This window comes from Chenopodium album, chromosome 20 (genome assembly GCF_948465745.1).
Source record: "Chenopodium album chromosome 20, dcCheAlbu1.1, whole genome shotgun sequence".
Classification (NCBI taxonomy): domain Eukaryota; kingdom Viridiplantae; phylum Streptophyta; class Magnoliopsida; order Caryophyllales; family Amaranthaceae; genus Chenopodium; species Chenopodium album.
Genome location: NC_137853.1, coordinates 8,756,415 through 8,767,693, shown reverse-complemented (window position 1 = coordinate 8,767,693; position 11,279 = coordinate 8,756,415). Strand labels below are relative to the sequence as shown.

General features: G+C 32.6%; 1 protein-coding gene across 1 annotated transcript; it reads left to right on the top strand.

Moving 5' to 3' along the window:
- Positions 1 to 5,840: 5,840 nt before the first annotated feature.
- LOC145598590 (uncharacterized) lies at positions 5,841 to 11,039 on the top strand. The gene is made up of 4 exons (XM_081654961.1): positions 5,841 to 6,392; positions 7,622 to 7,858; positions 7,966 to 8,183; positions 10,500 to 11,039. Exons 1-4 carry the CDS (start codon positions 6,105 to 6,107, stop codon positions 10,678 to 10,680), a joined length of 924 nt encoding a protein of 307 aa, XP_081511087.1. The 5' UTR covers positions 5,841 to 6,104; the 3' UTR covers positions 10,681 to 11,039.
- The last annotated feature ends 240 nt before the right edge of the window (positions 11,040 to 11,279 follow it).

Sequence of the window (11,279 nt, the reverse complement as noted above, 5' to 3'; positions counted from 1 at the left end):
AATTATATGTTTATATAAAATAATTTAGTCAATAATTTTCTTAACCAATTTTATATTTGATCAACCAATAGCTAACACTTTTATGGTTTGGATAAAAGAAAAGAAAGAAAGGGCACAAGTTCCATTATTTTGGATAAAAGAGGTTGAGGAAACAGAGGGAAGGAATCTCTAGAGTCTAGACATCAATCCTTCAAAATTAAGATAATTGGAAGGAAAATGAACTCCACTCTTCCGGCCCCCTTCCTTTTCCATCCCTTTTCATTAGGGGTGTTCAAATTCGGATACCCGGGTTTTCGGGTAGTTGTGAATTCGTCCCACGTGACCCGAATATCTCGGGTACCCGGGTTTCGGATACCCGAATTATTCGGGTCGGGGTCGGGATATAGGGTACCCAGATTTCTTTCTTTAAAAAAAAAAATTATACTTGTATTAATTTTAGGTATTTATACTTGCTGTAATTAAATTTTTTTTGTTAGGTAAACACAAATTATAACCACTGATTTCCCAATTCACAAGCATATCATCATCAAAATTAAAATAACAAAAACATAATGTAGAATCCAAAATTATACTTACAATTTGTGGGAAAATGTACAAAAAAGATCCATGGAATTAACAGCTTAAAGATTGAATCTTTGATGCGAAAAATAAACTAATAAAAGGGGTTGACAAAATTTAATGAATTTGGAAAATAAAGAGGAGAAAAAGAATTAGATCTGCCGGAGAAGCTCCGACGACGACGCATACGGCGATGAAGCCGGAGTAATCGACAGGAAGTTCACGCGGAACATCTTGAGGAGTTCGATTTGCTGGATGCTGGAGTAATCGACACATATGGCGATGGTAGCCTTGGATCGCCCCCTGATGAAGGGCCTGTTCATATTTACTTAATTTCAGTTCAGTTCAGCTCCAATCAGTTCAGTTCAGCTTCAATCAGTTCAATTCAGCTCCTAATTTCCTTCTCTCATAAAATATTCATTTCAGCTTTATTCAGTTCAATTTAGTTCAGTTCAGTTTAGTTCAGTTCAGTTCAGCTCCAATCAGTTCAGTTCAGTTCAGTTTAGTTCAGCTCGGTTCAGTAAATGTGAACAGGCCCGAAGACATTCTCTCTCCTCTCTTCTTCTTCTTCTTCTTCTTCTTCTTCTTCTTCTTCTTCTTCTTCTTCTTCTTCTTCTTCTTCTTCTCTTTCTATATTTGTGAAGGAAATCATTTAAGGAAGAAGGAAGGCAGGAAAGGAATGAGAAAGATACAAGAAGAGAGAGAGAAAGGAGGCATGGAATAAGAGATGCAATAAGAGAGGAAGAGGAGGCAGGGAATGAGAGAGATGCGGGGTGAGAGGCGTTTGAAAGAACCCTAACTAGGGTGGGCTGGGCTTAGTTTGAGGGAGGGTATTTTTTTAAAGATATCGGGTAATTGGGTGCCCGGGTATTAAAAAATGCGGCCCATGTCCCGACGCGGATAATATGCTATTTTCTCAGGTCGGAATTTCCCATCGGGTATTTATCGGGTCATCGGGAAATCGGGTTGGGTTTTTTTGAACACTTCTACTTCCCATTCCTTTTCTATCCCTTCTTTCCTTCATTTCTATCTTAGTGTAAAACTACAAAACTTATTTAGAAAATTAAATTATTATTATTATAAAAATAAAAAAATTTAATCGAAAAAATAAAAATCTATGAATTAGAAACCTGAATCTCAAAATCGAACAATAGATGACTTACGTTTTACATTATAAATCTAGTAATATGTAACATTTAAAATCTCTAAGATTTTTCAATATGCTTGGATGTTTGAATGAGATAAATGTTTTGTATGAAAGAATTAAAATGTCAGAATTGAAGTTTAATAATGAAACATTATGGAAGAATTTTATGAAACAAATAAAAATAAAAAAAAAAAAAAAAACCTAAAACAAAAGATTAAAAGGAGGGATTGATTCGGGGAACTAGGTGAGTGAATCTTTTGATGAATTTCATCAATTACAAAATGTTTCAATCATGACCTTAGTCTTTTGCAGACTTATTCACTATTATTGAGTATTTCGTCGTCCCCTTAATATTTGCTCTATTTACTATCTGAAAGTCAAAGAAAGTACTTATTTTGATATATCATGTTGATTTCATCATAATATTTTGTAGTATCATCATATTAATCCATATTTTTACTAACTTGTAGTTGAAAGTATTTAAAATCCCATTAAGCTGTAAATTGTGGTCTGGTCAACATAATTGCGAATTGTAAAATATATGGAGTAATTGGTTTTGCAGTTTGGTGCAATATGATTTGTACTCTAAATAACCCTTCTTATAGGAAAAAGAAAATCACCAAGATATTCTTTTGAAATCAAATAAAAATTGTAGTTGGATAGGAAGTGAAAAGCAAGTTGAGACGGACACATCAATAATTTAGAGATGAAGGTCGGAGATAGTGATCTTGAAAAGTTGAGATAGGACTCTAAACGATTTTTATAAAGATTTTTTAAATGGAATGAGGGTGAGTCATATGATTGTGATGTTTTCTGTTATTATATATTTTTATTACGAGTATTATATTCATTTTTTTTTTCTGTAAAACACTCCATATATTTTAAAATTACAATGTTAAGCTATCAATTTTGTTTCTTGCATTTCTAATTTTCTATTACTCTACTCCAGAATCTTAATAAAGTTAGTTTTAATCTTATCCAACATGCATTATTCTAATTTATTCCTATTTATTACTACCTATGTTTCACAAAGATGTTAACACTTACTCCCACTATCTCTTAAAGATTATATCCATTCCTTTTTGGGTAATAAACTTATGTTTTGACACATATGTCAGTGAAACGATTGCAATGTTTTTAAAATGGAGATGCATTACTACTCCGTATTATTCAGGCCTTGTTCACTTTATCTTAAATAATACTGTAATATTCAATAATATAATTTCAGTTTAATAAAATAAATGCAGTCTAGTAAATATCAGTAATAGAGAATCATCAAAGATGATTTCAATTCATCAAAAAAAAAAAAAAAAAAAAATTCACCTAAGTAGAAATACTTTCAGTTCAGTAAAATTAATTTTAATTTTCTTTAAATAATTTTCAATTCAACAAAAATAATTTCAATTTAATAAAAATAATTTTAGACCAGGAAAAATAAGTTGAAGTGAACAAACTCTTTTTTTTTTTTTTTTTTTTAATGGAATAGGGAGGGGTGATTTCATTAAATAATAATAGCCATTCGACACTTACAATCATCCCTTAAGAGATCTAAATTCTCAATACAAGAATTAAATACCCCTAAACTAATGGTATCGCTTCTGAACTGCTCTGGATAATTTTAGATGACTTTGCATTGTTCTTGACGGAGCTCCATTGATGTATAGTCGCAAAATAGATATAACTTGATTGATCATCAAGATCTGCAAATTTGCCAGACGAATCTTCGAAATCTACACCCTTATACCAACAGACGCGCAATTCCACAAATTTGCAAGACGAAACTTCTAAATTTGTATCCCTGCACACACTAAAATCAAACAAACAAACAATACTAACCCTACATGGAGGGACTGACAAAACCCTACATGGAGGGACTGACTATAATCACCATACTGATGGTGATTTTTATTAGCCAAAAACATTAAATTAAAGAAGAATTTGGGGCTTACTATCGATAAAAATCAATGACTAGGTTTGAAGAGAGAGAATAGAGAAATTTTTAGGGTTTTTGAAGAGAGAGAACCTATAATGTAAAATATTGAACAAGCTCTTAAATTAGTGTAATTATTCTTTCAAAAGAATAAATTAGTGTAATTATTGCATTTTTTTTCTTTTTATTTTTTTATTTATTTGGAGGGACGTAAAATGTACAAATGGATGAAAAATCCATTGGGCAATAAATGAATAATGGAAGTGGTATTGGATGACAGGAGTCAACACAACTCAATCACAGTTCATTTTGGAGCTTTCCATTCGTACCGTTTAAGGGACGGTCCACTTAGCTCACTTCCATGGGTCCCACTTCACCGTTTTTCTGTACACGTGTCTTCTGTCTGAGTCTATATATCCACGTGTCATGTAATAATAGGGGATAAAACACATACTTGCGACGTCGTTTTCTTCCTTTTCTTTTTCTATTGTGCCAATTTGGGAAATTCATTTTCATTCGAATGAAATACGATAGGAATAATTGGATATTCCTAGATTTTTTTTTTGAAAGAACAGATTTTATTTTTTGACGAAGACTGGTTTTGATATATTTTGACTTTTGTTTATAAAGAAAAACAAAGCCGTCTAATTTTAATTGTGAAAAAACATTACTACTATGACATTATTATGATTGTTTTACACTTTGAAAAAACGTTAAAAAAAACACTAATTTTATCATCTTAAGAAAGACATATACAACTAAAGCTTAATAGAAAATAATTACAATAAATAAGAAATTAAAAGCACTGAAAATATGAAAAGGTTGCTAACTTGTTGTATTGATTTCATTATGATGAACGGAAGATTTCTTTTCTTACTTAGACATTAAAATTGTTTATATAGCTCCGGTTAAACCATGTAATAGACGACCTTGAATCCTTGATAGAAAGAATCAAATTTATAATGGCCTTTCCCTTGGAAAGCTGGTTATATATGATGACGTATTTGTAAATCTCGAAGGAAAAATTATAAGTGGCCTTTGTTTCTAATTACTCGTATCATTTAGGTTTATTTGAATTTAGTTTTATGACGAATTATGGGGGGTAGTGAAATGAAAATTAATAAGCTAATATGTAAGTTGCTATAAATTGATGTACTTTTAATTGCATGTGATCTATGAGATAATAAGATAGAAATTAATACAAATGGAGTTAATTAAACTAATAATGATCTTGTGTCAATAATAAAGAGTGTTATATTCACGGGCAAAAAAGGTCAAGTGTTTCAAAATTTTATAAGAACATGTAAGTTTATAAATTCACAACAAAACAATACATGTCAAACACCTCTCTCCACTCCTCACAACTCACAAGCATTATCGAGCATAAACAAAATAACTACAGTATCTTCAACGAATATATTGCCTTAAAATTTATAGTTCATGTCACAACCTTACAATTTAACATGAAAACTTTGATAACTTGAAATAAAATTATCCGATCTAAAGGTGAATTAAATTAAGCATATAATTTAAAAAGATGAATTGATCTGATTACCCTAATTTTGTTTTCAATAAAAACACTTATTGATTACATGTAGCTCTACATATTTCATCTATATATCCTTGTCAGATTCACAACCTTTATTTTAGGTCAAAACAAATAAAAATTTACTCTCATATAATTTTATCGATGGTTCTCTCCACATTTTTTTTTGGTGAAATGGTTCTCTCCACATTTTAAAATTGCATAATATTTGACTCTATTCATATAAATAGTGCAAAAAAGCAATTTATCTATCAATAGCCTTTATATGACAAAAGAGTATTCTAGAACTATCTAATAATGATAGGAGTAGAAAATTACTAAATCAATATAAAATCTAAGCAATTTCTTAACCCAAAAAAGAGGAAGTTCGAGTAAAACTCGGACTAATTAACCTTTACCCCTATAAAAACGGAGTTTCACTTGTAAAAACTATCTTCTAATGTTTTTCTTTCCTCTCACCATTCGAAAAATAAAAATCAAAATAAAAGGTTGAATGTTATTCACCTCATTATCAACATCACTAATTAATTCAAATAATTTTTATCAAAAAGAAAATCATTAATTTATAATAAACACAAATTCTTTTTTTTTTTCTTCAATAATAAAAAGAAAAAAACAAACACAAAATTTCACAATTATACAAAAATGCAAATTGCAACAAAAAGAAGAGGGAGAAAAGGTGGGGGCATAAATAAATTGCTAAATTATTTACTTTAACGAATTCATTCATTCATCCCAAAATTATTTCCTCAATATTCATTGATTCTCTCTCCTCCTTCGTTCTCCCAACGGTTGATTTTTCCCCAATTCAATTCCAATCTCAATTAATTTCTCTCCTCAATTAGGGTTTCTCAAATTCGTCGGAGAATTTCAATTGATTACAAGTGGAAACCGAATTAACCGGAAGATCGCCGGCAGAGGTGATGACTTTTGTCGGCAATGATGACAACAACGACGTCATCGCAGTACCGGAGCTAACAACGTTAAGAGTCTCCGACAAGGATGAGTTTTACGTTAATCTAGTTCAGTACGAGGAGGAAGAAGAAGAGGGTGATTCAATGGTGGAGGATCATTGTTTGTCGGAACCTTCAACACCCAGAATACGATGTTGTTTCATCTGTAAATGGATTAAATTTTTCTTATTGTTCGTTTTTTTGGGTGGTCTTGCTCTTGTTGTTTTCAAATGGCTTGGACCTTTTGCAATGGATAAGGTATTCAATTTTTCTTTGATTTTTTCCTCTGATTTTTGGTTTTTTATTTCATATGTCAAATTGGGTATTTTTTATTAGATAATTGGAATTCTGTGTAAGAATTTGCTTACAATTTGGGGAAATTGATCATAAATTATACATATTATAATTGTATTTGTTGTTATTTGATTCGATTTGTTGCTAAATTTGTCAGCTCAACAGAAGATTTAGTTGATTTACTTTTTTTCTTTGCCCCTTTTTCTTATAGATAAGATTTTCATCTCTGGGAATTCTGGGTGTAATTTTTATAATTTTTTATGTGCTTAGGATTATTATATTGTTCCGTACTTTCATATGTGGTATGATTATTGTTGCAATCATATTAATTATATCCGTACTTTGGAGTTTTGTTCTTTAATTGTTGGGAAAAAACAACACGAATCCGAGTTTATGAGGTCTATATGTACACAAACTTACCCTTAGTGGCATAGTCAGCTCAATCATATTAGAGAGGCGGTTTCGAAAGTAATGGATGAACAAAAGAGGAGGATTTATATTGGGTAGTGTTGCTATTTAGTCTCACGCTAGTGTATGACTGACTATTCATAACTTTTTGATCTGTAAACTGAAGAACATGAAACAAGATGATGAATTGATTTTGGGGAGAGGTTCTAGAAGTATAGAACTGGAAAGGAGATTCAGACTAGGACTTGTACGAAAGGAATAATAATTACGTGCAAGTTAAATACATAGATAGAAGCCTAGCACCATTGCTGCAATATTTTGTTCCATGATCACATTGATGAATTGTCAATTTTTATTAGCAAGTGAAGTGTCGGGGCTTGCAGTTGGGGAAGTAAGTAGTTGATAAGATACAAGATACATACTCAAGGCTAAAGGGGGAAGGCATAATCTCCACAAGTTGGATAAATAAGAACTTGATGGAACAAGAAGGGCTCCTTTCATATTCTTCAGCTATAGTCTTCTTTTTTTTTCTTTTTTTTTTTTTTTTTTTTTTTTTTAAATTAGGAATCTCTTGTATATGTATTGAACATTTACAATAATTGCAAAAACTTGGTGATAAGAAATAAAAAAAAAATGTTACAGTTAGGAAAAGCCTTGGTGACATTCTTTTTCCTAGTAGCATGACAACATGTTCTCGATCATTGATGTGGAAATTACTGTACATCCTTATTGTTTGAGTTCTTGCATCTTATGTTCTCACAAAGATAAATATTTTCTTTCTGCAGGGAATAATTCCTATTCTAAACTGGGAGAGAACTTCATTCAGTACCCCTGTTCTGGCACTTATAATCTTTACTTCTGTAGCATTGTTTCCTACCATTCTCTTGCCATCATCTCCTTCCATGTGGGTGGCTGGGATGACTTTTGGTTATGTATACGGCTTCCTATTAATTATGCCAGCTGTGTTCATTGGTGTTTCTCTGCCGTACCTTATTGGTTCCCTCTTCTACCACAAAATCCAAGTAAGTGTTGGCTGTAACATTGGTTATAAATCCAAAATATACCTAAAAATAGAATTTTTCTTGTTCACTTGTATGTCATTTGCTAATGCTTTCGCATGCTTGAACAGAATTGGATGGAAAAGTATCCAAAGAGAGCTTCTATCATAAGACTAGCTGGTGAAGGAGAATGGCTTGATCAATTTCGTGCTGTGTCGTTGATAAGAATTTCTCCCTTTCCCTACATCATATACAATTACTGTGCTGTAGCAACAAATGTCAAATATGGGCCTTATATTTTGGGGTCAGTACTGGGAATGGTGCCTGATGTTTTGGTTGCACTCTACACGTAAGTTATTTCTGTGGCTGTCTAGGAATGTTGCTTTGTTTTTGTTATATAAAGAGGTCCTTTTTCTTGGAAATCAATCGTCCATTTGTTCCACTGTATTATGTTCTTGTATGCTGTTTCATCTCCATGAATTATGTCATTTTGTATCTTTGTTTGCAGGACTTCTAATCTTCTATCTATTTGTTTCAGGTTACTGGATTTTCAAATAAATGAATCTATAGAAATATTGTAAACCTTTGTGCATTATTCCAAGAGAGTTAAGAGACACAAATTGAGTACCCCCCCCCCCCCCCCCCTCTCTTCTTTTTCCCTTTTTTTTAGTAACCTTAGCTGACATCATGACACTTGCTCCAGTTGCTAACAGATCCAACACTTTTATAACTAGCTAGCATACTTAACATTGGAGAGCAATGCCTAAATTTAATAAATTAGGCTAATTACTCCCCCCAAGCCTCAAGATAAGTGGAAAGATTTTTAAGGCTTATATCAATTTTGGCTGGTCTCTTGTGGTTTCTTCACAAGAACTGTTTGACCGTCAAAATTTAAGGAACTAATTCTTCCAAAACATGATGTTTTTTAATTATTTATCACCTTGCAAACTTTCCCTAGAATAGCTTCCTGCATTATTTAGATTTTGATAATGATTTCATGGTAGCAAGTCAGAAAATTTGGGGAAATAACAATGCCTCTGCTGTCACAGTTTAGGGAGGTCATGATGTAGGCAGCCTTACTAGTAATTATTTTAGACCACTAGATTGTGGTTAAACTCATATGAATAGAAGTGCAAATTAATGGCTTCCTAATGTGAGTAATCTTTCTCAACGGATTTGATTGGAGTAACTGTTATTGCGTAAAAGGCATAAAGTATGTTTGGGATGTTATACTGTATACAAGGGAAAGTCAATCCTCAAGTTATTCATTAAAAAAAAAAGGGCATGGTTGATCTTACTCACATCTGGCTTTTTGACTGATGTCTCCCGATGAATTTGATTAGTAGTATAGCAGCTTGTGAGCGAGATGCTTGTAGTATTTAAGACATAACTTGCAATTTATTGACTACTATATTGTGTCAAGTTGCTATAAAGATGATTTGACCATACACATGAGTAAGATTATTTTCAAGGTGTTACTTTTCCCTGACTTTAAGGGGGTAAGAGGTGAGTGGGGGTGTACTTTAGGAGGAACACATTGATTATCTAGGTGCTTGTAGTCATGTGTTTAGGTGCATAAACAATATGTTATGCTTGCTCTTTTCTAGGTGCATTTCTCTTTTTAAAGGAAGATTGCTGGGTATTTCAGAGACGTGTTTAGCACATGTGTTGTGTATTTTTTTTTTTTTTTTTTTTTTTTTTTGGTGAAAGCATATGTGTTGTTGGCAACACTTGTATAGAGTCATTTTTCATATCTTTTGAACAAGTCTCTAGAGGACAGTAGATTTTTCAAACTCTACTCCATGTCCACATGATCTGATTGAGATATTGTTGGTGATCTTTATCCTTTAAGGGTGGCCAGCTATGTGGCCTTTCAAGTCCATGAGCGTACTTTTTATCGTAAGGCTGTCATGAATTCACCATTCTCTTTTGTGGGCTCAGCATATGCTTATTGCGGGCTTAGACATTGTTGCATATATGTACTTCAGTGAATAGCAATCATGTGGATATAAATCGTATAATAGCTTGCAAGACTGTTCAAGGCTGGAATTTGAGGATTTAAGATCATGTAAGTCTAGAAAAAGCTAGTGGTTAAACGTGCACAGTAAAAGATAAAAGAAACAAACAAGTAAATGTGGTGTAAAATCCTTAAGAGCGACTCATCTGTCTGTAATAGGTTTAACATCCGTATAATTAATGCTCAAGAATAACCAGTCTTCCAGTGAGAGAATTATAAGATTCAGCTTTTACCTGTTTGTTAAAGAGGACTACTATGAAGATGGGTCCGTTAATTAACATTTTGATGAAAAGCTTGAAGGAGAGATAGAAAGTTAGAGGTGGAGAGATGATAATAATTTATATCAAGCATAGTGAAGGAAAATGTGAAGTTCTTATCAGATTGATAGAAAGAACTAACCTAGAGGATTTTGAAACTGATAAGGTAGGTTCTAATTTTACAGCCTTTCGACTCCCTGCTAATCTAGCTTTGCTGATGAGCATATTGGTGATTGATTGGTGAATGTCATCTTAAGCCTTTTTTGACCTTCTGTTTTTCTTTGTCGTCCTGAATCCTCTTTTCTTTATTGTTATTATATATTCCAGGTCAGTTCATGCACAAGTAGCAGAATGAGACTAATTAGAATTGTATTTCTTTCTGTTTTTGCAGTGGTATCTTGATCAAGACATTGGCAGATGCATCTGACACAAAGCATTCACTCTCAGCACAAGAAATTATTATGAACGTTGTTGGGTTTGCTGCTACAGTTGCTACCACAATCATCTGCACGATTCTTGCAAAGAAACGGCTCAAGACAATGCCAATTGAAGATGAGCCGCTTCTGCAGTAATTAACTTATTCTAACAAAGGGTTTGAGAGATCCATGTGCCAGCATTTAATTGGTATTGTACAGTCGAGGGAGATTTGATTCTGGAGGATGACATACAGAGGAGGGAGTCACGAAAGAGAAGACTCTGAACAACATAGTTGACCAACTACACTATCTGTTATAAATTCTTTTGCCGGAGATGGTATATTTTGTTGTTCTGCCAGTGTCTTTGTGTTCAATTTTTTATCTTCATATGCTGCACCTCAAAGACTAATATTGTACATAACAGCACCTCTCTGCTGTAGAGTTGCAGCATGTTGATCATGTTTGTTCTATCTTCTGTATCAACCACTCCTTATCAATTCTATATATTTTTATCACGTGTCCAAGGTTTGAAGCTCATCTTTGTATGCAGCTGCTCATATGTTGTTAAATATAAATATTACTATCGAAAGAAGGTATATATAAAATACAAGTTTTCCGAGAAACTACGACAGTGATGTTCATTATGAATTTATGACTATGGCTGTATGATAAGACTCTGGTTACTTTATGATTTGTTGGTTAGCCTTTTAAGCAACTTGTATGACTTTTTCATAATGTAGGTTGCATCACATTCA

What these genes read in the sequence shown, in the direction of transcription:
- LOC145598590 (XM_081654961.1), top strand. Translation starts at nt 6,105, where the DNA reads ATGACTTTTGTCGGCAATGATGACAACAACGACGTCATCGCAGTACCG. An exon ending in GACCTTTTGCAATGGATAAG is followed by an intron (nt 6,393 to 7,621) that starts GTATTCAATTTT and finishes TTCTTTCTGCAG; the next exon opens with GGAATAATTCCTATTCTAAA. An exon ending in GTTTTGGTTGCACTCTACAC is followed by an intron (nt 8,184 to 10,499) that starts GTAAGTTATTTC and finishes CTGTTTTTGCAG; the next exon opens with TGGTATCTTGATCAAGACAT.